The sequence below is a fragment of the Chenopodium album genome, chromosome 10 (assembly GCF_948465745.1).
Source record: "Chenopodium album chromosome 10, dcCheAlbu1.1, whole genome shotgun sequence".
In the NCBI taxonomy this organism is placed as follows: Eukaryota; Viridiplantae; Streptophyta; class Magnoliopsida; order Caryophyllales; family Amaranthaceae; genus Chenopodium; species Chenopodium album.
In genome coordinates, this window is record NC_137843.1 from 19,798,177 (window position 1) to 19,825,378 (window position 27,202).

Consider the following 27,202-nt stretch of genomic DNA (forward strand, 5'->3'; position numbering starts at 1 on the left):
GGTAGGACAAGCCAGGGGGTAGAGTACCACCCACTAAATAATGTGCATAATCTACATACCAAGGGTGTTGCTCTACAACTGCATACAAGTGGTCATCAGGGAAAGAATCATATATAGGGAGAGAATTCTTACCCTCATCATACCTAAACTATAATCATAGAAATGAAATCATAATTAACAGATTAGTTATACTTTAGAAAAACATGTTAAACATCATTAGATGAGATTGTAAGAGATAAAAAAGAGCTTACCAAATCATTGCAGCAGAAGGAATAGCAAATCGGAAAAATAATCCAATTCCATGGAACATTTCCATGGAGAGTGGAGAACGAGTAGCTGCACACGAGGGAGAGAACATCATAAACAATGCCAGAAAGATGGCATTCAACCAATTTGATATACCCATTGCAATAGCACCGCCGATATTATTTAGCCCAAACTTGTGTACCAAAGCCCAGCAAAGGGGTATATGCAGGCAGATAGTACAACAGGAACTTACTAACATGGGCACGACCAAACTTTGAGATTGGAAGTATCGTACCAAGGGCTGAAACACGGCGTAAGAAATGAGAGTAGGCACAAGATAAGTCATGAATCTTCCTGCTTCGTGTGAAATAGAAGGATCTTGGCCTATGAAAACGAGAATATCTTCCATATAAATCCATATGACAGAGAGGGGGATGCTGAATAAAGTGAGAGATATAATGGCAGTGTATGTTTGAGTTCCTAGTTTCTTGTACTGTTGTGCTCCATAAGATTGCCCGCTTAAAGTCTCTAATGCACCTGCCATCCCTAACTATGATCGAACAAGCGCATATATGTTAGAATTTACTAATTTCTGATATACTACTTACATAATTTCAAATTTTACAACAAGACTTTAGATATTAGCAAATTAATTTACATTCGTAGATATCATTGCTATACATTATAATTACAAAATGTGAGGAACCATAGTTTAGTAAAGATGATCAAGCATTACATTTTGAGATGTAAAATCAGTACAAATTTTTGTTAAAATTGGAAGAAAAAAAAATGATTATTAAAAACCACATATAGTCAATTTAGTATGATTAATTCAACAAAAAGGAGTTGCCATCAAAAGAAAAAGTTAATAGAAAGGAGTAAGATTGAAAACAAGGCAATATCATCAGTTCAGGAATTTCTCAATAAATTTTTTCTCCTCTTATTATTAACCTTTGTAATTTTAGTAACATATAGATCCAATATATACGATCATAAACTCTTCCTCCATTCATAAATAATTACAACTATGTACTTTCCACGATTTATACTTATATTAATCTTATTATACACTCACTTTCAAATGTGATTTACTCCCTCCGTTTTTAAATACTTGCTCCACTTTCCATTTGCGGCCGTTTTTAAATACTTGCTCAATTTCCTTATTTGGAAAGCTTTTACAATATTTATTAATTTCTCTCACCTATAGGACCCAATATATATTCTCTCTCCTCCAATTCTCTCCACTACTTTTGCTTTTTACAATTTTTTTATTCTCCCACCAACCCCACTACCCCCATATTTTATTACTTTCTCCAATTTCTCCTAAAACTCCGCATTGGAGAAATGGAGCAAGTATTTAAAAATGGTGGGAGTATAATTTATACTTTAAAATGAAGAAATATTGTCGCATTTGATCTTGCTAAACTCATTTCGATATACAAGTACATTGCAAGTACCATTTTAAAAGTTCAACTTTTCATACTTAGGGCATGTTCACATTTACTTAATTTCACTTCAGTTCAGTTCAGTTCAACTCCAATCAGTTCAGTTCAGTTCAGTTCAGCTCCAATCAGTTTAGTTCAGTTCAGCTCCTAATTTTCCTCTCTCATAAAATATTCATTTCATCTCAGTTCAGTTTAGTTTAGTTCAGCTCCAATCAATTCAGTTTAGTTCAGTTCAGCTCCAATCAGTTCAGTTCAGCTCAGTTTAGTAAATGTGAAAAGGCCCTTAGGGTCTGTTCTCTTCGGGTTATTTTCATTTAAGTTCAGTTCAGTTTAGTTTAGTTTAGTTCAGTTCAGCTCCAAAAAGTTTAGTTCAGTTCTTAATTTTTTATTTTCTCTCATAAAATATTCAGTTCTGCTCCAATGAGTTCAGTTCAGTTCAGCTCAGTTCAGTCAATCAAAACAGGCCCTTACTACAGTTACTAAATAATTTAAGAATTAATTATCATTTGTTAAAGACTCAAAGTCACCCACAAAAAATTGTAAGCAGATACTTAAATTCAGAAGAGTTAACTTTAAGAATTAATTTAAGAATTAAGTTCTACATGTGCAAAATATTCCACTTGTAAGTGAAGGGTGGATAAGATTTGAACTTGTGACCTTTATGTTACATTGACTTTAATATCAAGTTAAAAAAACCATCTCAACCAAAAAATTTTAAGCTAATGGTAAGACTAGAATTATATTTTGTGCTTTATCAGATTTTTTTATTTGTCAATAAATCATAATAGTACCATGATAGCAATAGAATATTTTGGATTAAATTTATTTTGTAATACTTCCTCTGTTTCTTTTTAGTTGACATGTTTCCTTAGTTAAGTTCGTCAATGTACAAATTCAAAAGTTAATATTTTAATTACCGATAAACAAAAGTTATACGGAGTAAAAAATTGATATTTTAAAAATACATACCACGATAAATTTATCAAGATTTTAATAAATATATTATTTTTCATCACATATAAATTACAAAACACAAACGTGTCAGCTTAAAAAATGAAGGTAGTATTTTGTTTTAGTAGGTTTGGTGCGAAGAGATTTGATCCTAAGGCTAACATTTACCAACTGACAATCTGACATCCACAATTTATTCATTTAATTATCCAAAGTTCATTGTTTAACTTTATATTCACGGTCACCTCCTATAAATGTGTGAAAAAGACAAACATAATTTTTTTTTTTTATTTTTTTTTATTTTTTTTTTACGATAAAGACAAACATAAATTTAATTTTGAGAAAAAACGCAAAAATACTCGATCACTCTTTTTTTTTTTTTTTTTTTTTTTTGGGTAAAAAAAGTCAAAAAGGTAAGGTAGTGCGGAAACTTAATTGATCATCCACTGGCGATTTCACTGATTCTGGACACTTTTTTTCACCTTTTTACTATTAAAAATTCATGATAATTTCCCTTTTTTGAAACAAATTCATGATAATTTCCTTATAAAAATTTAATAAATGCAGAGTAATTAAATTCCCTTATAAAAAAAATTAAAATCAGAGTAAAAAAAGATCGATCAGAAGAGATACCAAGAGGCTGAATCCGGTGACCGCGGCAAGAGACACAGCAAGAGCAGTGCTAGAGAGGTAAAGCGGACCGAGATGACCGACCATCATCAACGTAACGACTTGAATCATGTACTGTGACATTAACACTGCCACCATTGGACCAGCCACCCAACTCACTCTTATCATTTCCTCTAATACTTCTTTCCATCTTACTTGTATTTTTTCTATCTCATCATCTCTTCCTTTTTCTTTTTCCTTCAATAACAACCCTTCTTCCATCTTTTTCTTCTTTTTCAACTATAGAATATGATTATGTTTGAATGGTTGAGTCTCTTCGATTTATTGATTTTCAACCACTACTAGTAAGTTTTATTGATTTTATGTTATAGGCTATGGTACCCACTAACACACGTTTCATGCATGGTTAGTTTAAAATAAAGGTTATTTGATTTATTTGATTTTAATTTTTCTGTTTTAAAAGGTGAGTATGATTGTATGAATGGGTATTTACACCTTGGTCAATGATGGTTGGCTCTTTGCTCCCATTGTTGTTTTCGAAAAAAAAAAAACATTTAAAAAAGAAACAAGAGTTTTTCTTAGCTATACTCTAGACGCGGAGCTAGGGGAGTAAAAGGGGGACAGCTGTCCCCCCACTTAGGAAAATAAATCTGGTATAAATATTTTTGTTGGCAGTAATTTATCCTAAGAATCAAGATGGAGCGGTGGTCTAGTTACTCTTATAAAGTCTTATACATACCAATGGTCCACGGGATCAAACCGTTGAAGCTTCATTTTTGACCTCATTACATATTTTGAGCAAATGCAAAGTAACAATACTTGCAACTTTGTAGTAAGAACCTAGTAAGTGACCCCGGGCGTTGCCCCGAGTTGATACCGTTGTAAACGTACATTCAATAAATTTTTTAGAAGGCTTTTCAAAACTGCAATTGTCATTGTCAACCCAAAATTGAATTATTCTTTAAATATAATTTTTTTTATTTTTTAATTGAACTTGTGGTTTGCACTTATATGAATTTTATACAAATAACATAGTTGATATTGGCTTAGATGGTTAAATAGTAATATGTGTAATAAGAGGTTTAGGAACGTTTTTTAATATGCGGAGTACGAAGTAGGGAATAAATTAAAGAGTGAAGTAGGAAATAAATATGTGTTTTTTTTTTTTTTGTAATAATTAAACCATATGGTTTAAAGTTACATATATTTCTTTTTCATAATTATAATGTTCTTGATAATTAGCTTAGATGGCTAAAGAGTCAATTTTGTTGTAAGTGGTTTGGGGTTCAAATCCTCTTATCATCATTTTTTTTTTGTTTAGTGATGGTGTGGTATGTGGAGATGTTGGGTAGGTGACATGGCGCCGTCAAATGTTCGTGAAGTGACGTGGCGTCATGAATTGTTGGTGAAGTGACGTGGCATAATTTGGAAGAGGCTACGTGGCGCATAGACGTTTTTATAAACGCCTTTTAATATATTAGTATAGATTGCCATCTTGGTGAGTGGAATGAGGGATTGTTTAGAGGACCTAGGTTCGGTTCTTTTTTAGCATTTTACACTTTTTTTTTTTTTAATTATTTATGAGCAAGACAATGTATATATCCTTCCATTTTTTCTTAATAATTACATCCTTTTAAATGATTTTATAATTTTGCATGAACGAACCCCTCAAATCATGGTTGTAAAAGAGAAATACATTTGATAACCTATATTATCTTATGTTTGAAAACATAAAAAATTCTAAACTCATAAGCAAATATTTTTGAAGGAAGAGTTGGTATATGATATATGATTTTTTTTTTAACTAATTATTTTGGATTTTTTTGGTGGTACAACTTTAACTCTTTAAGAGCATCTCCAATAGTAAGCTACAAAGGCTTGTAGCTTACCTTGATACATCAAAATTTAAAACTAATTTTTTTAAGCTACAAAGTGCCCCAATGATGAGCAATAGAATATTGTAGCTTGGAAAAATAAATAAATAAAATAGTTTCTATCATACATATGTCATTATATAAGAGGATGAAGTTCTCTATAGAAAATCAAGCAACGTATCTTGTTTGAGCAACATTGCTTGATTTAGCTACATCAATATTGTCACTCTAATGGTAAACTACATGCTTACAATTTAATTTAATTTGCAAGTAGGTCCTTTTTGTATACCATTGGAGATGCACTAATACGGAGTAACTATTTGTGTCATCTATAAGTTTGAGTATTTATTTTCCCTAACATATTTTGCAAACTATGCGATGTCTATTTGTCCCCCCGATTTGAAATTTCTGGCTCCGCCACTGCTATACCCTCGTGTTGAGTTTCTAAGGTGTGCTCATTTTTTTTCAAAATTACAAGTTATGCCCTCCGACTTAAGTTATTTAATCAACCGTACCCTACTCGTATATTAGACTATGACAAGGAATTATAGTATGTTTAATTAGTTATATACTTTAAGTTCTTAAAAGTATTTCGTTGACTTAAAATAAAAATTTGTCTAAGAGTTTTATAAAAGTGTAATTGTGTAGACACCTAATTGTGTCTCCCCAAAAACCAAACCCAGTGATGAGTACCTTTCACGTCATTTGATTGTCGAACAAGGTGAAAGTGCGAAAAGTCTTGTGATGCCGTTGTTTTAATAAAAATAACTCTTCTTTTCTGTTTTTCAAAATGAACTCTATTTATTGAAAATATCCAGTCTAGTTTAGTTTGGTCCGTGATAAGGGTTCAATAATAGTGCAGTTGGATTGGGCTCAAAATGAGCTTTCCAATGATATATTATAAGCCCAATTCCGATGAATAATGAGGAAGTTATGACCAAAATACTAAATTAGGCCTAAAACGGTTTTATGGACCAATGATCTAGTAGAGGGCCCATTAATTAATATTCCTAAATTTATTGGGACTTATTTTACTCTTCTAGAATAATTTAGAAGGTTTATTTTGAGTTCTAATGAGATTAGGATTAATAATTATATCTTTTATGAAAAATAGAGAATTCTATTTGGATTAAAACAAGTGTTTTAAAGAGATTAAATCTAATTTTCAAAGATAAGTACATACGTTAATTAAATCTAATTTAATTGGATTAAGGACTCTGTACGAATTTTAGAAAACGTGTGAACCGTCGCAAAACGACAAAGTTGTCGCGTCGCGTTGGGCTCTTTCGCGCCTCGACAAAGCTGTCGCGTCGCGCTGGACGCTGTCGTGCCGCGCTGGATCCTGTTGCGCGGCGACAAAAATAATTTTATTCCGATTCGAATTCTGACTATTTTCTTTCGTTTTCCGGGCTATTTTTCTTATAAATAGGATCGTATTTCACCGATTTTAATCATTCACAATCATCAACAATCATCAACAATATTCTATTCTCTTCTCTCTCTCAAGCAATAGCTTATTCTTTCTCTCTCTTTCTAAGCCTTCCCTTTTCAAATAAAAATACCGCATTCACGAGTTCTAGACACACCTAGCCAAGCTCAGAGTTGCCCTCGCCCTAGAAGTTAAAGGTTGATAATTTCTGAGGGTTTGGTCCCAAATCCCTATTTCAATTGTTTAAATTAATTGTCTGATTTAATATTTTCATTGAAGTTACTAACGTGTGTATTGTTTTGATAGAAAGAGATACGAGGCAACCAAGTAAGTTGTTTTATTGCTATATCTTAATAAACTATTGTTGGAAACGTGGTCTAGGTTCACATGCTGTAGTGGTGTCAAGGATATGAGGGAGAATGTTTAGGAAGGAATTTTGAGTTGCTTCCTTCCTTTCCTGCTACAGTTACTTCTATTTGAGGATTGCAAGTATAATTCGTTGATAATTTTTCACAAGGATGATAATTCAAAATCAGATTATCAGCAATATAGAATATTAATTTTTTGAATCATGAGAGGTGAGGATGACTTGAAACAAATGGAGGATTATGTTCATTAGACTTTTACTTTGGCTAGTTAATATTTCAATGTAGCTACTCTATGTTACAGTCTCTGTAGAATGCTATGAGAGGTGATTAAAAATTATATGAGGTGTCTTTGCATGTAAAATGGGGGTGATGTTATCCATTTTATAAAATAAGAATATATACTTATGTTGCTCAGACTTGGATATGATCGAGTGTCTAGCCCTTTCAGGTGTGAAACTGCAACTTTCCCTCTCTTATCCCCTAGCTTCTCTCTCTTAACATGTTGCATTTGTTCATTGTAATTTTCATGCACTATTTAATATGCTTCTGCGTATTCTACTATAGATGTTGAGTTTCTTGCAGATTGTGAACCAGAAGCATAAGTGTCTAGAGATATAGTTTCGTCACATCTAGAGAAATTAGAAGCATAAGTTTCTTAAATCTGTTTTAACATTTCATTATGGTGGTAAAATTTTCTACTTTTAACTTACTGTAGTATAGTTTTGAGTTATTTTAAGGAATACTATGTCATTTTCATTAATTGCGTTGGATGATGATACAGTTTGTTAAAATGCTTCCTTTTGTTTCTCAATTTCTTTCTCCAATTTAAATAATTAAATGCATGTTTTTGTTAGTTACTGTGATTTGCTGGACACGTCTTGAGAATGACACTATTACTTGTTGCTATATCAACTCTTAAGGATTTTTCTAACTAAGACTGGTTTCTAACTTAGAATTGCAGGCAACAAACTCTACCTTGCTAAAGAACTATGGTAAATTGCATTTCTTGTACTATCTCTGTTTCACATTTTTTGCAAATTTTGCTAAAAATGTACGCTACACATTTTTTGCAACTTTCCAAAATTTTCCAATTTTAGTAAAGTTTTTTAAATGAAATTACTAAATTACCCTTACTAAAATTTTCATAAACTCAATTAGTTGCTTAAAACAAAAATTAATAAAAATACTAATTCAACTTAATTAGTTTTATTATCTCCACCCAATCTAATTACTTCCCTCAACAACCAATTGAACGACATTCAAACATCAAATCTTTCAAGAAATCAAACCCAATTCTTGAAGTTCTACAATTCCCCATTTTCTATCTCTATCTTTCGATCTGACCCCTGCCACTCTTACTCTTCCCATAAACAAATCATCAGGGTGGCGAAGATCTACACGATGGAAAGTTCACGGTTATGGTGGTGGTGGAACCACCAATTTCGAACAAATTTAGGGTGAGGTGGGTAATTCGTTGAGGGTTGGTGGTCTAAAGGTGGTCGGTGGGTGGGTGATTTTAAAGGGTGCGGGCTAAGGGTAAGTGGTTTGGGTTAGTGTGGGGCGTTACTGTAATACCTCGTATTTTTATACGTATTTTATTTAAAATAAGTATTTTTGAGAAGTATTTAATTGAATTGAAATGTCATATTTAAAGTATTTTAGTTATTTATTTTAATAAGTTTGGAAATATTTTATAAAAGGAAAGTTTATTTAATTAATTATTTTAATTAAGTTGGGGTTTAATTTAGGAAAGTTTTATTTTAGTAAAGTTTTATTAGGGATGGGATTAGGAAAATTAAAAAGGAAATTTTAGGGAGAAGGGTCTTAGAGAAGGGGTATAAATATCCCACATATGAGGCAAATCAAACTTTGTCTAGAGTGGAGAAAACCCAAGGTAAACTTCTCTCTCCTTTTTCCTTATTTTCTTTCTTTTTTTTCTTTCTCCTTTTTCCCCTTCCCCTTTTCTTTTTTTTTCGGCTGCCCTTCACCACCACCGGCCGACCACCGGCAGCGGTGGTCGCCAGCCGCCAGCAGCCAGCAGGCAGGCGCCGGCAGCAGCCAGGTGGCTTTCAGCTGCCATGTTTTCAAGAAAAAAAAAATTAAAATTAAATCTTTGTTTTAAAAACCAATTTAATCTTAGATCTAAATATTAATTATGGGTTTTGTGATTCGATTTTGATGTTTGACTATGAGTATTATGTTAATTAATTTTCGGATTATATTTTTAATTAAAAAGCCCCAATTTTTGAAACCCTAGGTTCTTGATTTATAAATTATTGAAGGATTATGATATATAATGGTGTAAACCTTTGATTAAAGTGTTTTAAGACTAAATTACAGCAAGTTTTAATTAAAATATAGTGCTGGATTTTTTGGTAAAGCATTAAAAATCAAGTTTCTTTAAGGAATTTTAATTACCCATTAATTGGGATTAAAGTATGATGTTTTAAATATAATTTCAGCTTATTTTAAATAAATTATGAGGGGTTTTATAATAGTATATATTGCTAGAAATTTGTGTAGAGTGGATTTTAATACTCTTCTATAATTTTAAATTGCAGGAGACTTTGAAGTGAGCGATTTTTATTAATTGTGGCGATATTAAGATCGTATACAAGGTACGTTTGTGTACCTAGCATAATTATGTTGATGTAATAGCATGCTAAATGTGTTTGATTGATTACGAGTAGTATCATGCTAGGTTTGGATTGGAAATTATGATTTGGATGTTATTGGTGATTGGATTATGAAGCATGATTTGTTTGTGATGGATTATTCGATGGAAAATAATAGTTTGGAATATTATTTATGAACCACATATTTATTTATGGCATGTTAGAGAGCATGTTTAACTAAACTAAATGTTTTAATTTAGTTTAGAATATTGAAAAGGAATTTTATTATGGTTCATATAATTTTTATTGATGCTTTAAGCATGAGGAAAGTGCTATATAAGTGTCTATGTACACGAGAAATAAATTGTATGTTGGTGCCCTAGTGCACTTAAGGTGTTTTTAACACCGAGGGATAGGATTTGTGGCGCTTCATGCGTTTAAGGTGTCTTTGACACCGAGGTAGAATTAAAAAGGGTTCAACATTTAATTTTATATGGTCACTAATTATTCAAGAATTAAATTGGTATATTGAATTGTTTGATTAATTATTGTTGATTGAATGATTATGGTTTGAGAGTCATCACTAAGTTTAATAATCTGTAAATAACGTAAAGTGAAAGAGATTACGCACCAAAACTCTTGGAACGTATATACCTTGAGTATGAACTTATAGGGGGAGTTATGGGGTTTTATACTTAACCATAACTTCTACTGGAGTACAGGACGTTGTACATTCCTTTTATTATTATTATTATTATTATTATTATGCGCAGGAATTCCGCCACTTACGAGTGGTTTTTGATGCTAGCACGGTTAGCTCCCGTGTCAATAACCTCAATTTATTTGGGGGAGTTTAGTGGGAAACCCGTTCGATGCGTAATCAACGCTAAATAAATTATTTAGTGTCTAGTGAGAACTTTTATTGAATGTTGTATGCTTGAAAAATAGGTGCAACAAGGTAAGTCGTGCGTTGATAGGGAATTGTATGCTAGTGTGTTAATTACGCTTATGTACTCAGCTTTGCTGATTGTGTGTTTTGTGTGTTATTGGTCTTGTCTTTATCATGGCCCTATGATGACCCATTTTTAATGGAGAGTAGTGGAAATAGGTAGAGATAAGCATTTCAGGTGATGAAGCATTTTCATGAATGGGCATGAGTGAAGAGCGAATCATGCTAGTTTCTATAAGTATATGATGTGTTTATTGCTTTAATTATATATGACTTGATTATTATGCGTGACTAACGAGAAGTGTTTTAAGTTCAGTTTTGGTTTTAATAAGGGCCTATAATGGTTCCAAGTTGTAGGTTGAATTTATTTTACTTTGTTTGACTTTGGTTTGACTTTACTTGCGTTGATGGACTTTTCAAGTTGACTTGTTTTGACTGGTTTTGAAATTAGTCTTCCGCTGTGTGTCTTTGATAGTTGCCTTAGCCGTTTTCACGGTGGCGGTAATATCTTAGATATTCCTATTTAAAGTTTTAAACAGGGAAAAACAGGTATTTTAAAAGAAAGGAATTTCTAGGGTGTTACAGTTACGAGGTGGTTGTGTGGTGGTTGTGGGTTACATTTTAGGTTTTGGGTAGTATGGTTGCAGCGTTATTGTGGGTAGATGGTGTCGGGTTTGTGTGGTGTGTGGTGGCTACGGGATGGGTTTTAGGTTTTGGGTGTGATGGCTAGTAGGTGAGTGGTGGTTGGGCGGTGTCCGTGAAGCTGGTGTTGCCATCTGGTACTAGGTGGTACTGTAAAGTCCAAAGTGGTGGGGCGTAAGGTGGTGGCTGGTGTTAAGGAGGGAGTTTCATTATTAATCTATCTCCAATTTCTCTCTCCTACCTTAATTACATGTTCCTCCCTTTTCTTAATCTTCATTTCTCATTTTTTGCCTAGGAATCCGTGTCGACTCCAAAGTTGCAAAAAATGTGAAATGGAGGTAGTATATAAAATCGATCTTTGTGTTGTTTGATTGGGAGCTTTACCTTTGTGTAAAAAAATTCTAGTATTATATCATATTAGGAAGAAAGCATAAGTGTTGTATATATTAAGTTTGTCTCTGTGACTAAATTGACTTACAACTTATAGCTTACAAGCAACTCTGGTTTGATTGTGCTAGTATCAAAGTGTTCTAAAATGTTTTTGTAGAGTTTAGTAGTGCATCAAAAAAGTGATGTGATGTGCACAAATAATCACTTTTTGGTAGTATCCGAGTGTTTCAATTATATAACTCAAAACTGATGTGATGTTCCCAACACAATCACTCTCTGGTGCTTCTTTAGTTTAAGGTTAATATATTTTGCATTATAATAATTTTTAGTAATATTATACTGTAATTATTCAAAAGTTCTTGCCCCAGGATCCGAAGAGTGAAATGAGCAGATTAAGGAGCAGCTTAATTGGAGATTTGATTGAAGATTGCAGCAGCTATTGGTCACAATTTGAACTTTGCTTTACGCCCTCTTGCAAGCATATTAAGGAGCAGCTAAATTGGAGATTAATTGAAGATTTTTTTAAGAAGAAATGAGCAGATTTGCTCCTCTACTACTAGTCAGGAATGAAGTATAAATTGGAATTATATTTGTTGTAATAGAAAACTCATTACTATGAGATATTGTACATAAACTATAATATATTTAATTATATGCTATAAAAAAAAAAAAAAAGAAGTTTGGCCTAATGTTTTGGTATATGTTTATATTTTTGTAATACTAAGCTAGTACTAATTTTTCAGTGTGAAATATGTTTTTTGAATTGGTATATATATTTTAGATATTTTTGTAAAGAATATGGACAAGAAAAAGCGTCCCCAACATAGAAAATATAGACAGAAAACAGCGTCGTAAAAATATCAAACATGAAATGTCTGAAACTCTAGACACATAAAAGCGTCACCAATTTTAAGATTTTAGATACAAAAAAGCATTGAAAAAGTTGAGTAAGTGCGCCAACTACAGCCTATTTCGACGCTTTGTATAAAAATTTGGACAAAATAAAGCGTCGAGATTTTCGACGCTTTTTGATGACGCATAATTTTCTCGACTCGTGTTTTCTCGACGCTTTTCTGAAGCGTCGAGAAGAAAATTTTCGACGCTTTTTTGCGTCGAAAAACAGCTCGAAAAGCGTCGAAAAAGCACGAATTTTCTAGTAGTGTGGGGTCCTAGCTCTACCGGCCTCGGCCGCCTTAGCACTTCTTTGGAAGTGTTGGGCCATCCTAAGTGGGATGTTTAGCTTCTCACTCCTAGGAATCATGTAGGTGGCCAATAACTCTAACTCATCCTTCCTCACATTTGCCGGTTCATGCCTCCCGAAGATGGTGAGGCCAACAAACCTTTGCCAAAATTTTGGCACGGGATGTTGAATCCAAGTTCCCTTGGCATGTTGGATGTTCTCTAACACATTCCCTATTAAAGCTAAATAGACTTCGGCACAATAATCCCTAGGTGGTTCCGTAGGCCGCCTATCGGATTTTAACTCAAAAGTTTACCAAAATCTTTCAAGGACATTCTCACATCATTGTTAAGTAGGAGAAATTGAACATGATAAACAGATGCATTAGACTTAATCAAATTAAAGGTAGAGATAAAATTCCACAGTCAAGTAATCATAAGTATCATAATGCAAGTTAAATAGACCACTCATGCCAATTCCCTTAAACAATTTTTCAACTTGTTTGTCAATTCCTAGTCTAGACAAGTAGGGTGATGAACAAAACGAGTAGGAATTACCTGCCTCTCGACGAGGTTGAGCATCCTAGTCTTTTGCTCCATGCTAGTAACCACCACCTCGCTCCATCCCGGAATTTGAAGCTCCGGGTCGACCGTTGGTGTCGATTGTTGTCTAGATGTCTTACTCCTTTGAGTCCTTGATCTTTTGAAGGCCATTTGAATTGATTTCTTGACAAACTTGAAGCTTTCTCTCTCTAGGGTTTCCTAAAAATTTGAGAGAAACAAGTGAAAATTAGATGGAGAATGTAGACGAAGGTGAGAGGATGAAGAATATGTAAAAAAAAAATTTAAGTTTTGATGGGAGAATTTGAGAAGATCTTGATTGGAAAAGTGAGTTTAAAGGTTTGGTAATGGAGGTTAGAGAGAGAAAGTGTGAATGAAAAAGATGGGTGAAAGAAGAAAGTGAAAGAAAAGAGGAGAAAGAGGAGTTGTGTGCCCGTGAAAACAAAGGCGCGCCCGATCGGGCGAAATTCTGGATTTCCAGATCCTTAGTTGCGCGCCCGATCGGGCGCGAGTGTGCCTTGAACTTCTACGATCCTCTCGCCCGATCGGGCGAGGTTCTCCCAGGATTTCTTTTTTCTATCACCTGATTTCTCCATTTTTGCACCCGATCAACCAAGCTTAGCCCGATCGGGCGAGTTTCCAGCTTCAGAATTCTCGGCTTGCGCGCCCAATTGGGCGATTTAACGCTCGATTTCAACATTGCTTTCGAGCCCGATCGGGCAAGATCCGCCCGATTGGGCCTATGCCTAGCTCGAAACCTGCACTTTTTCTCTTTAAGTCTCTTTACTTGATGGTTCGAAACTTGTGCAAAAACACTTTGAAAGGGTAAAATTACACTCTCCTCACCTCTCTAAAATAATAAAATAAAAAGAAAGGAAAAGCTAGTCTAGAAAGCAAGAAATATGGGTTGCCTCTGGTTTATCTAGGTCCCGCACGACCCTCTTACCATAGGTCGAGAAATTAAGACCCTTGGCCTATCGCCTGTTCGGGTGGTTCCTCACCTAGTCGGGCGGTTTTTAGACCACGACTCTTCTTCCTTACACGCCCAGTAGGGCTCCAACTCACCCTATTGGATGGATCCTCCTTCGCTTGAACTGGTGGTTCTTCGTTACTACTCGCAAGGGAACTCTTTTTAGCCTTTGGTTTCCTCGATCTTTCACTTGATTGAGCAATTGCAACTCTATCTAGTGGGATTCTCACTATAGGCTCTATTTTCGCAACTTGCTCACTTGTCTCCACCTTCTCATTGTCGAAGCTAAGACCTTCACAGTAAAGGGCTCTTTTTATTACATCAACTTCCTCTTGCCATCTGTTTATTTCTCCTGTAGAAGATGCAACACAAGATACCGCCTCCAAGGGAACTTTAACAAGAGCTTGGGGCTTATTAGAACAATTATCAACCACATCAATACTAAAACGCTTCTCCTCTGTCATGGGGCTTTTAGGGGTATTGTTCAAATTAAAAATAATTTTATCATCCCCTACTGATAGTGTCAGTTTACCACATTTCACATCTATAATTGCTCCTGCAGTATTAAGGAATGGTCTGCCCAAAATAGTTGGAGTTTGCAAATCCTCAGCCATATCAAGAACAACAAAATCAACAGGTATATAAAATTTACCTACTCTAACAGGAACATCCTCTAAAACACCTAAGGGGTATTTAAAAGAACGGTCGGCCATTTGCAGAGTAATATTAGTAGCTTTTAATTTACCCATATTTAGCTTGGAAAACACAGACGGTGGCATGACACTAACGCTAGCACCCAAATCACATAATGCATTATCAATCATTAGATTGCCAATATGACAAGGGATAGAAAAACTACCCGGATCTTTTAGTTTAGGTGGAGATTTATTTTGTAGTACGGCACTACAATCTGCAGTAAAAGCGACTGTCTCTACCTCACTAATAGACCTTTTTCTAGTCAATATTTCCTTCATAAATTTAGCATATGCAGGAATTTGTGTAATTAATTCTGTAAAAGGAACCGTTACCTGCAAATCTTTCACCATCTCTAGGAACTTACCAAACTGCTTATCCAAATTTGTTTTTAAATTTCGATTGGGGAATGGAATTTGATAACTGGCTTTTGAACTCCGCTATTATCCTGAGTTGCAGCCTTCCCTGGAGTTATACCCTGCAAAGTATTATCAGCGATATTAGTACTACTCTTGGGCCCTATAGGGCTATTAGCAACATTGTTTGGTTTAACAGAATCAAGATTAGCATTTTTCATTAAAACGGGTTCATCATCTCTGGGCATAGGGGGCCCATCATAGTGTGAATAACTCCTTAGAGTAATTGCAAAAGCTTGATCTGTAGGTCTGGTTGGCTGCAATGGTAGGGTTCCATGTTGAGGGCTTGTAGAGTAGAGGAAATCTGCGCAATTTGATTATCTATAATTTTATTATGGGCTATGATTGAATCAATTTGAGCATCTCTACTCTCCATGTGCTTTTGCATACTAGCTAGCATCGCTCTAATTTCTGACAAAGCAGGGTCAGAAGATGAGGAGGGTTGTTGTGGTTGGTTTTTCTGGCCAGCGTTGGGATGATAATATTTCTGCTGTGGTTGTTGTGGTGCATGTGATTGAAGTGGGGGTGGCGGGTTTTGAACATTGGTGCTCCGGTAAGAGAGATATGGATGGTTTCGGAGCCCAGGATTGTAGGTGTTGGAGTATGGGTCATTCTGCCTATAGGCTTGAAAGGCATTAACTTGCTCCACGGAACTCCTGCAATCTTGTTCCCAATGACCTACAATTCCACAATTTTCACAGAAAGCCTCATTAGAATTATTATTAATGGCAGAAACATTAGTTATATTTGCAGTGCTAAGATTATCTAATTTCTGACAAATAGAGGTTAACTGAGCTTGCAAAAAGGACACGGAATCAACACTATGTTTCCCCTTGTTAGCAAAGCCTCTAGGATTCCCATATTGGGAACTATGGATTGCCATATCTTCGATAACTTGACCTGCATCATCAATATTAAGATTCATAAATCTCCCACTAGCTGCAGAATCTAAAATCGTTCTAGATGAATTTCCAATCCCATTATAGAAGGCTTGGATCAACTGCCACTGTGCTAAATTATGATGGGGACACTCTTTCTGCAGATCCTTGAATCTTTGCAAAGCCTCATATAAAGTTTCATCTGGCTCTTGGGCAAATTTTTGAATGGCACTCCTTAGTAAAGTTGTCCTCTCTGCAGGATAATATTTATTATAAAAATTCAAAACAAGAGTCTCCCATTTAGTAATACCAAGTGCAGTTCTATTCAAACCATTAAACCACAATTTAGCCTTCCCACATAAGGAAAAAGGAAAAAGGATCTCCCTGATTTGGTATTGCAATATTGACAGTAGTCTGCAACATGAAGATTTGGGTCTTCACCCTTAGCTCCACTGAATTGCTTCCTTTCTATCATCGTGATAAAATGGGTTTAATCTCGAATTGCACTCCATCAAGAGCCGGAGTGGGAGTGACATGTGGGAAATCGGTCAGTGATGGCTGCAAATAATCGCTGAGCTTGCGAGGTGGAGGAGGTGGTGGTGCCGTCATCTCTGATTAAGGTTCTGAAAAAGCTTCTGAATCGCTAGAATCAGATGGGGCAGAAGTGTCTCGTATCTGCCTGTAAAAATTCTTCTGTCTATGAAAAGATCGTTCGACCTCAAGATCGAAAGGGATGTAACCTAATCTGGAACACCTGGGCATAAACAAAGAACTAGACGACAAATATGAGAACTGTCCCAAAGAACTCACGTTCCCTGAGACGAAGGAAAATAATCTGGACTACACAAACAATTAGAAATAAAAATAAATCCGATTCTCCGGGAACAACGCTAAATTTTGACAGGCTTGAGTCGTATCACCTAATCAAAAGTATTACCTAAGCCCTCTAACTAAAGTAGATATGGAAGTAGGGTCGAATCCACAGGGAAATAAGTCTTTTTATTCCTAATTAATTAAGAGTAATCTAAATTATTAAGTAACCAATTTGTCATTATTAAAGGGAACTAAACTACTAAGATTAAGGATAGGGAAAATCAATGAATAAAAGGCCTAGGGCATAGGTTCACCAATAAATAATATTCCAGGGTAAAACACAATAATCAATTATCAATGCATCAATAAATCAGATCATAAAGGGCTTTCTCTACGTATTACAATCACAGAGTTAATTTACCGGTATTAAATCTCATCTCTCGGATCTCGACTTGACCATTTATAAATTAGTCCGCCTATTGAAACTAAGCCTAAACATCAATTCTCATCTCTCGAATACCGAATCAATATTGCTAAACTCATACATAAAAGACCTGCGTAAGTCTAGTTGCATAGCATTAAATCAATCAATAGGAAATTAATTAAGCATTGACAATCAACTACAATAAATTACCCCCTCATATTATTTGTGGATCCCCACAAACCCTAGAAAGAAAACTACTCACGCATAATTAAATCTAAACTAATCAAAGCAATTAAACAAGACATGATGAATTAAAGAAACAAAATTACTGAAATTAATAGGGAAGAAATCGTTACCAAAGTTAACGGAAATAATGAGTTGAATCAAGAACAAAGTGTAAAGTTGTAGAGAGAGAAAATAAGAGAGGAAATAAAACTAAGTAGTGAGAGAAATTCTAAGAGAAGAGGTCACTTGTACCAAAAACACTAAATCGTATTTATACAAAGCTCCTAACAAATCCTAATTAGAAACTAAGTAAATCGCCGAAAACGCCTTCTCAGAAACACGCGCCCGATCGGGCCCGCCTTTTTCCTTGCCCTCTGATTCTGGGCAGCCGCCCGATCGAGCCAAAGGTTGCCTGATCGGGCCCGGCTTTGCTTGGACTTCAATTGGGCTTCACTTCTTAGCCCACTCCGGATTTCCACTTTGGGGCTTGAATACTCGGTATCCAATGCTCGGTATTTCATATGTCGAGCCCTTAATCACCGACTCGATGACTCTAACCGGCCTTGGGCTATAAAAAGTGGTCGTGCTCCTCCAATGCTCGTAGTCGCTCCATAAAATCCCGAGGAAATGCTCCAAAAGTGCAATTCCCTACAAAACTCAACCAAAACTACGAAAACACTAGAAAACACCAGTTATTAATAAAAGTGGCTCTAAAGAGCCAAAAACACTACCAATTATGACCAAGGGACGGGGGTAAAATACTATATAAAATAGACATATCAATTCACACTACAACTACACCAAAAACAACACCAAAATTACCCCAAAACAACACCAAAACCACCTTAAAAGAGCACCAAACTAACCGACCCAAAGCACCCAAACTGCACGCAAAACTGCACCCAAATTGACAGAAGATAACACTCATAAAAGCACCCAAACTGACCAAAAATTACACCCAAAAACGCACCTAAAACAGCAACCAAAGTGACCAGAAACTTGAACCCAAAACAACACCTAAACTGACCAGAAAAGCAATCCAAAAATGTACCATAAAACTGCACCCAAACGCACTTGAAACTACACCACAAATGACCAAAAAAAAGCACCCGAAAAGTACGCAAAACAGCACCAAAATTAACCAGAAAATAGCACTCAAAATGCCTGAAAGATTCACTTAAAACTGCCACAAAATTCACCGTAAATGGCCCTAAAACTGCACCTAGTTTGCACCCGAAAACCGAGATAAATGGCTGGAAAAGTAACGAAAAAAGAGCCTCAATTACGCCCGAAACCACTCTAAAGCGTCGCTGGAATATGGCCTAGATACTAGGCTAAATCACGCCCAGAAGCAACCTTAAAAACGGCCTTAAACGCACCCAAAAACAGCTTGGAAAATGACCCAAAACGCCTCAATTTTGCCAGATAACCGCCCTGAAAGTCGCTTGAGAATGAGAGCCCTTCGCCTGACCCGAACCTAAGTCGGAGCTGCCCCTAAACTGCCAGAAAAAATATCGTGGAAGCTGCCCTGCCCTAATCGCCCCCTAACCGAGAGAATTTGGAAAAATATTATTATTATTATTATTATAATAAAATATTAACAAAACCTACAAAGTCAATCAATTTACAAGAAATTAGTGGGGAGCCGAGATACAATCTGGCCCCCCACTCCTCTAGCTATAGCGAACCCGATCCTGTTGAAGATGTGAGCAGCTACACGAGCACCTATATCCTAAGTCCTTGCGAACGCCTGAACCCGCTTCAGCAACACAACAACATACTTTTCTAATTCCCCTAGAGAAGAAAAGGAGAAGGGAAGAAAACCATAACCAATAGCCCTGCAACGCGCCCCATATTTGTCCCATTTTTGTTGAGTAGTAATCGACACAACACGACCAGGAACAAAGTCAGACAATACTGATTGTGTCAAAGGAGAAGACCCCGTCAAGTCAACACACACATCAAGGCTTCTATCCTAAGAATAAAGCAACACATCTGCAAGTCAAAGAGCCTCATCATTCCTCCAGTCAACCCAACGTTAACCTCCTTCCTCGCAGAAATTCCAGACCGAAAATAAATATCAACAAGGGTGTCGCGAACAACATTATGCCGATATTTAATACCCACCATCCCAGCACATGACACTGCATGATCTCCAAATATATCCCCATCAAAAACCCTTAAGCAAGCGGAACACGGCGTCAAAACCGAGAACAATGGAACACCCAATCTATAGCAAAGAACAGAATGGTAAGCCTTACCATTCATAGTTTGACCCAACCCCGATATTGGGACTTCCCGCAACCAAGCAGAAGTGTGATCCCCCTGCTGGAATTTCCATAAGGCAACCTGACGTGGAGATGAGGAGAAAGTGGATGTTGTAGAAGCAGTAACCTTTGTGAAAGATATATTTGTCATTTTCTTCATGAGTTTTGGGGGCAGCAATCTCACTAGGTTTACTCATAAGGTCAGTCTCCACAATCCTATGAAAAAGACTAAGAGCATCATCAAAGGCCGGTCCCGAACCAATAATACCATAATTGCGAAGAAGCGTAGATTGCAGACATAACGCAAGGAAAGCATAGTGCTGAACATCACCTGCTCAATAAACACCCAGTCCACCATAAGCAAAAGGTAACGTGGTAAGACGACATTACCAATCACCAAAACTAAGCCCCGAAGCAGTTACAATACGCTCCAAAGATGCCCGAAGAGCCATATCAAAAGAAATTTGTGCCGCTTCAAAAAGATGAGGAGGACAAGTGCACATAGCAAATTAGAGTTTTGAAACCCCAGTACACGCACGAAGAAGTAACAACTCAAATTGGGGATCATTGAGCTTAGCAACAGCATCCATTAGCACAATGGTCTTCGACACCCTCTGCGAAACAAGCTCACCACAGAAAGTGGAATCCGTACTGACAGGAACACCCAGCAACTTAACACCATGCATAGGACGACCAATATCTGGAGGAAAGACACCCACGATATGACTACGAGGGTCCTCCAAGGGCTAGAAAGCTTCCGTTTTCTCAACGTTGACATGGAGGTCGAGATAAGGTCCCTCCGCCAAAATCAATTCCAAAACCTTTTCTACCACTAAGTTGTCACCAATAATAGTGTCGTCATCTAAATACCAAGCCTGCAAACATAAGTCAAAAGAATCCCTGATTTGGCACACCAACGGATGAAGAACCAAAGCAAAAGGCATTATTATTATTATTATTATTATTATTATTATTATTATTATTATTATTATTATTATTATTATTATTATTATTATTATTATTATTATTATTATTATTATTATTATTATTATATCTCAAAAACAAAAGTCATACGACCTACAATAAATTAGTGGGAAGCCGAGATACAATCTGCCCCCACTCCTCTAGCTATAGCAAAGCCTACCGTAGTAAATATCTAAGTTGCAGCACGTGCTCCAATGTCTTGCGTCGTCGAGAACCTCTGAACCCGCTTCAGCAGCGCAACAGCCTCCTTCTCTAATTCCACTACAAGAAAACAGCCAAATAATGACGGAAAAATTCCGTCGAAAACTATGAAAAATCCGTCAGAATATGTATTTCCGACGGAATTCCGTCGGAAGATGTTGTCGCAATACCATTTGTTGGAAATTAGTAATATTCCGACGGAATTTCCGTCAATAATGCATATTCCGGCGGACTTTACGACAGAAAAAGTTTTGTCGGACTTCTGTTTGACCCAAAATAAAGATCCGTTGTAATTTTCCGACGAAAATATTTACGTCGTAAATAAGTATTGCGACGGAAAATTCCATCGGTATTCATTATTTGCGACAGAAAAATTCGTTGTAATTCATATTTTCCGACGGAATTTTTTGTCTCAAATAATGCATTCCGACGGAAAATTCCGTCGCAAATACAAATACTTTCGACGGAAATATTTCCGTCGCAAAATTGCGAGGAGTAATTACGTCGCAAAATACAATATCAGATTTTTTTTTTTTTTAAATAATTGATTAACCTGAACAACCTGCATCAAGTTTTTGTTAAAAATAAATTAATAAACGACCTAAGAAATTATATCTCTTTTACATTAATATATATATATATATATATATATATATATATATATATATATATATATATATATATATATATATATATATATATATAATGTCCTAGTACAAAAGATAATCCTAACTAATTTAATGTCCAACTAAACAAAAGCTATGCTAGAGTGAAGCTACGCTAAACAATCGCCGGGGTACCCTGGCCTGCTCCGCCACTACCCGGGTCGTCCTTAAGGTCTCGAGGCTGAGGACAAATGGTGGAACATGTGTCGTTGTTGGTGAAACGACTCATCATCTCATCCATACTCTCCTTGTATCTCCTCTCCATGTCAGCCATTTTGGCATCAATTTGGCTTTGCATCTCGACTTCCATTTGAGTTTGGAGAGCTTGCACCCTATGCTCCATCTGATCTTGCATCTGAGAAATGATGGACGGAGTGTATTTCTATGAAGAACTGAAAACTCGACCCATCCGATTGCCATAGTACAACTCTGCACTTTGGTCAAGTCCCTTCACACGACCCTTCTTATTGCGCCCACCCACCGTCCTCCAATACAACTCATTCGGACTCTTCCGAATCCCTTGACTCCTTGCTTTTTCGAGCTTCATCTGGTAGGCCTCCTACAAAATATACATGATAAAAAAAATTGTTAAAAAGACTACCAACAACGTAAGATAACGGTTCTTATTCTTGAACATTCCAACAAATTTAGCCAACAATGTTTTCTACCTAGCCCAATTTCTATGTTTTTAATCAAATGACTTCATTCTTTCTTCTAACATGCCAATAATACATAGTTTTGACTGCCTATGGCTTGTAATCAAATGAAATGAGCACTTAACACATTTTAGGAACCATAATCATCCAAATTCAACCAATTTTAGCCTATATGGCTTCAACCTTGCCCATTTTCTATGTTTTTAATCAAATGACCTCATTCTTTCTTCTAACATGCCAATAATACATAGTTTTAGGTTCCTATGGCTTGAAATCAAATGAAATGAGCACTTAACATATTTTAGGAACCATAGTCAACCAAAATCAACCAATTTTGGCCTATGTGGCTTCTACCTTGCCCATTTTCCATGTTTTTAATCAAATGACTTCATTATTTCTTCTAACATGCCAATAATACGTAGTTTTAGGTGCCTATGGCTTGAAATCAAATAAAATGAGCACTTAACACATTTTAGGAACCATAGTCATCCAAAATCAACCAATTTTGGCCTATATGGCTTCTACCTTGCCCATTTACTATGTTTTTAATCAAATGACCTCATTCTTTCTTCTAACATGCCAATAATACATAGTTTTAGTTGTCTATTGCTTGAAATCAAATGAAATGAGCACTTAACACATTTTAGGAACCATAGTCATCCAAAATCAACCAATTTTGGCCAATGAGTAAGGGTTTATTATTAAACAAAATTAAATTGAAAAAAGGGGGGGGGGGGGGGGGAAGACTTACTGGAATTTTCAGCCACCTTCCTAATGTGCTTCAGTCAAGGCGAGGGAAGGGAGGAGGTCGGAGGCTGCGTTGTGATGGTTAGGGGTAAGTCAGATTTGAATGAAATTAAAATAAAAATAAAAAAAAAAAACAAACAAACAAAAACAAAAAATTACAGTGGTGAACTCACCTAGACGCGGCAGGTGCGTCGCCGGCAACAACCAACAGCATCGAGGGGAGGCTCGACGGAAAAAAGGTGGCGCCACTGCTCCTCCCCTCGTTCTCTTTCTCTTCCTCCTTCTCTTTCTCTTTCTCTTTCTCCTACTCGTTCTCTTTCTCTCTTTCGTTCTCGGCAGCGGTGTGCGTTATCGGCGGCGGTGTGCGACGTGGGCGCCGCTGCTCCCCTCCTTCTATTTCTCTCTCCTTCACTTTCTTCTTTGTCGTTTTGTTTCTTCTCGCTCTTTCCCCCTTTTTTGTTTTAGGTCAAACCGAGAAAAATTGATTTGGGTTTTTTTTTTAAACCTGATATTTTCCGACGGAACATTATTCCGTCGTAATTAAACTATTCCGACGGAATTTTCCGTCGCAAAAATATTTTCGACGGACAATTCCGTCGGAAGATTATAATTACGACGGAATGTATTTTCGTCGTAATAATTACGACGGAAAAATCGTCGGAACTAGTATATTCCATTGAGAAATTGCGACGAATCTTATTCCGTCGGAATTTTTGAATTTTGCGACAGAATATTATGTCCGTCGGAAGTAATCCGTCGCTATTTAGCCTATTTCTAGTAGTGTTTCCCAAGCGAAGAAAAGGAGAAGGGAATGAAACCATATCCAATTGCCTGACTATTATTATTATTATTAGTAGTAGTTGTTGTTGTAGTAGTAGTAGTATTACTATTATTACTATTATTATTTAAATAATTTCAGTTCAGTAAGTAGTAGTAGTAGTATTATTACTATTAATATTTCAGTTAAAGAATTTCAGTTTAGCAAAAATAATTTCAATTCAGTAAAATTAATTTAAGTTCAACAAAAAATAATTTCAATTTAGTAAAATTAATTTCATTTCAGCAAAAATAAGGCAAAGTGAACGAACCGAAGTACTAAACAACAACGAAATTTCGTACATTGCAACGAAGTACTCCGTATATTGCAAACTCAGATCATATGATATCTATAATATGAAACATTCTATTGCATTAACTACAAATTTTCGTAATTCAAGTTTACAATATGAACGCTACCTTTGTAAAATCTTCAACATATGTCCAGATTTAATGTCTCCATCTGGAAAAAAAATAAAATAAAAATAAAAATAAACAATTGGATTTCAGTGAATAAAGTTAATACTGTATCTCATTTTTTTTTTTAAAGAAAAGTTAATATTGTATCTTAAATTCATTGAAAATGATCGAAAATATGATAAGAGAAAGAATTCACTTTTTTTATGGGTAAATAACATTACGAGTATTATGGATGAACATTGAAGTCAGAATTATTTACAGTATTATGATAAGAGAAAGAATTCATTGCATCAAAAAAAAAAAAAAAAAAAAAAAAAAAAAAAAAAAATGAATTCATCTTTTGTATATACAGATCTTGACCATATACATAATTTGACATCAATGAATAGATGGAAGTGGTCCTGTCCAGGACATCTGATAAAAGGAATTGGTGGAGTGAAAGACAAGATGATGAATCATGAGAAAGTAAAAGATAATATGAAGAAACATGAGAAAAAGGATGAGAGATAGTAAAAAGAAGAATTGAGATATAGAAAAAGTAGACAATGGAGAAGATGATAGAATAGATAGACCTGTAAGGATGTAAATATAAGAAATAGTCTTAAACCCGTACGATGTACGGTTGTTTAATGTTTTATAATAATTATTTTTATATTTGTATTTTTGCTTAGTATTTCAATTTCATATAAGAATAGTACTCCATTTAAAATATTATAATAGTACTATAAAATAAGTACTCCATAAAGTTTTGAGCCTCTAGCTATACCATTCTTCTGCCATATATATGCAGTATCAACCATGCAAAAAGAAATCACGTATTCCCCAGTACAATATAAATAAGAGGGCCACAAATTAAAATTTTCCAAGTTATTAAAATTGCATTATATACACCAAATTAAAGAAATAGGGCTCACCTAAACATAATTTGTAGCCCACTTTAATCTTCACTTTCACAGTTGACCCACATTCACCTTTATGCAAATCAATATATCAATATCGATATATATATTATTAAAACTCATGGCAAGATATGTTATTTTGCCATGTGTCACCAGTTTTGTCATTTGGCAGATAATGTGACGCTATATCATATTAGTCCATTAATATTGAAAAACTACATGCTTTAATCTCCATGTATTAATGTTTAGTTTCATTGGAAAACTCTTCATATGTATAACACCCTATATAAATTTCCCTTAGAATGTAACTCCTTAATAATTGCAGAATAATAAAATTTGTAAGAAATTTATATTACTCCATTTTTTTGTATGCATTAATTCATAAAATTGTAATTATAGAGTAAAAGATTTTATTTATATATTACAATTGTTTTTTTTTTTTTATGCAAATATATATAACAATTGTAATTATAGAGTAATATTATTTTTTTGTGCATTATGGAGTAATATATATATTGACATCAAATTTATACAGATTTGATTTATCAAAATTTTTTTAAACCCAACGGATTGATTTATCATTTACCCTATATTTATTAATGCAAAAAATTATTCTTATAGTCAAACCAGCTCATACAAACAACAAACTACTTAAGCTATCATCTTTAATAAAATAAAATTAAAAAAAAAACACTTAAGCTCTCGGTGACAAACAAGCCAAACTATATATAGTGCGGTTAAAAGTAATAAATTTATAATGACCAGGGGCGTCGCTCGGACCAATATCTGGTTAGGAATAACAATTTTGTTAAATTTGAAAAACATATTGATCATACGTAATAACATAAATGAAACTTAAACTATGAATACATATATCGTGGAATGAAAAATAGAAAGGAATTTACAATTTTCAATAGGATGGGTCTATGAACAATTAACTTCCCTTTATAAAAATAAAAAAATAAAAAAAAAAAACTCTAATTTTGGGTTTAGTATCCCTGTATTTACATTATTAAAATGAACTGAAGTGACATCTTTGTAAGTTAGAGAACACTTTTTTCACCCAATTTTTTTTAAAAATTACGGTTAAACTTAAATCTACAGTTTTTTTTTTTTTTTTTTTTTTTTTTTTTTTTTTTTTTTTTAATGTAAAGGCATGATCAATTTTCATGTATAAACTTAGTTTGAAAATTAAGATATCTGTAAAGGCATGAGGTTAATTTTTTTTGTTAAATATACTTTTAATCAGAAAAAACAGGAAGAGAACATGTGTCCTTCCAACTTCCTGTTTTAATATAATAGTATAGATGAGGGGTGGCGGTTAACCTTAGGGTATATGTACATGTTTATTTTTATTTATTCTGTTTTTCCTTAAATCTTTATTAGGAAATTTTCTAAATTTTTTATAAAAAAAACACTTACTTGTATCTAAGAAACCGGATTTTAGTCATTTTTGGTTTCATAGGACTTGTCCTCTTCACCTGAAATAAGGAGATCTGGTCCGAATTTTGTAAGATATGGTCTGATCTGATCTGAATATTTATGGTCTGATCTGAATGTTTTTGATCTAGTTTGATCTGATCTTATCTGAATTTTCTTGTCATTGTTTAACAAATTTATTTTTATTTTTATAATTATTACTTATTTGAAATATATACATTTATTTTATACTATTTTATTATTTTCATTATAATTATTACTAACTCTTTAATAATAATTATAATAATAATAATAATAATAATAATAAAGAACAAACTACCAAAGAAGAAGAAGAGCCGGCTTGGCGCAAGTGAACAAGCGAATGAATAATAATAATATTGGTACACCCCAGGTTTGGGGTTTTATCAAT

The 27,202-nt window shown here is 34.7% G+C and overlaps 1 protein-coding gene across 1 annotated transcript; it reads right to left on the bottom strand.

Annotated features, from left to right (window-relative positions):
* Positions 1-230: 230 nt before the first annotated feature.
* Positions 231-3,721, bottom strand: LOC145563763 (protein DETOXIFICATION 12-like). Its single transcript, XM_081624189.1, has 2 exons — positions 3,276-3,721; positions 231-796 (listed from the first exon to the last, which is right to left on the bottom strand). Exons 1-2 carry the CDS (start codon positions 3,531-3,533, stop codon positions 248-250), a joined length of 807 nt encoding a protein of 268 aa, XP_081480315.1. The 5' UTR covers positions 3,534-3,721; the 3' UTR covers positions 231-247.
* Between the last annotated feature and the right edge of the window lie 23,481 nt (positions 3,722-27,202).

Excerpts from the sequence above, each read along its gene's own strand:
- LOC145563763 (XM_081624189.1), bottom strand. The coding sequence starts at position 3,533 with ATGGAAGAAGGGTTGTTATTGAAGGAAAAAGAAAAAGGAAGAGATGAT. Across the intron at positions 797-3,275 it reads TCACCGGATTCAGCCTCTTG|TTAGGGATGGCAGGTGCATT; the intron begins GTATCTCTTCTG and ends GTTCGATCATAG.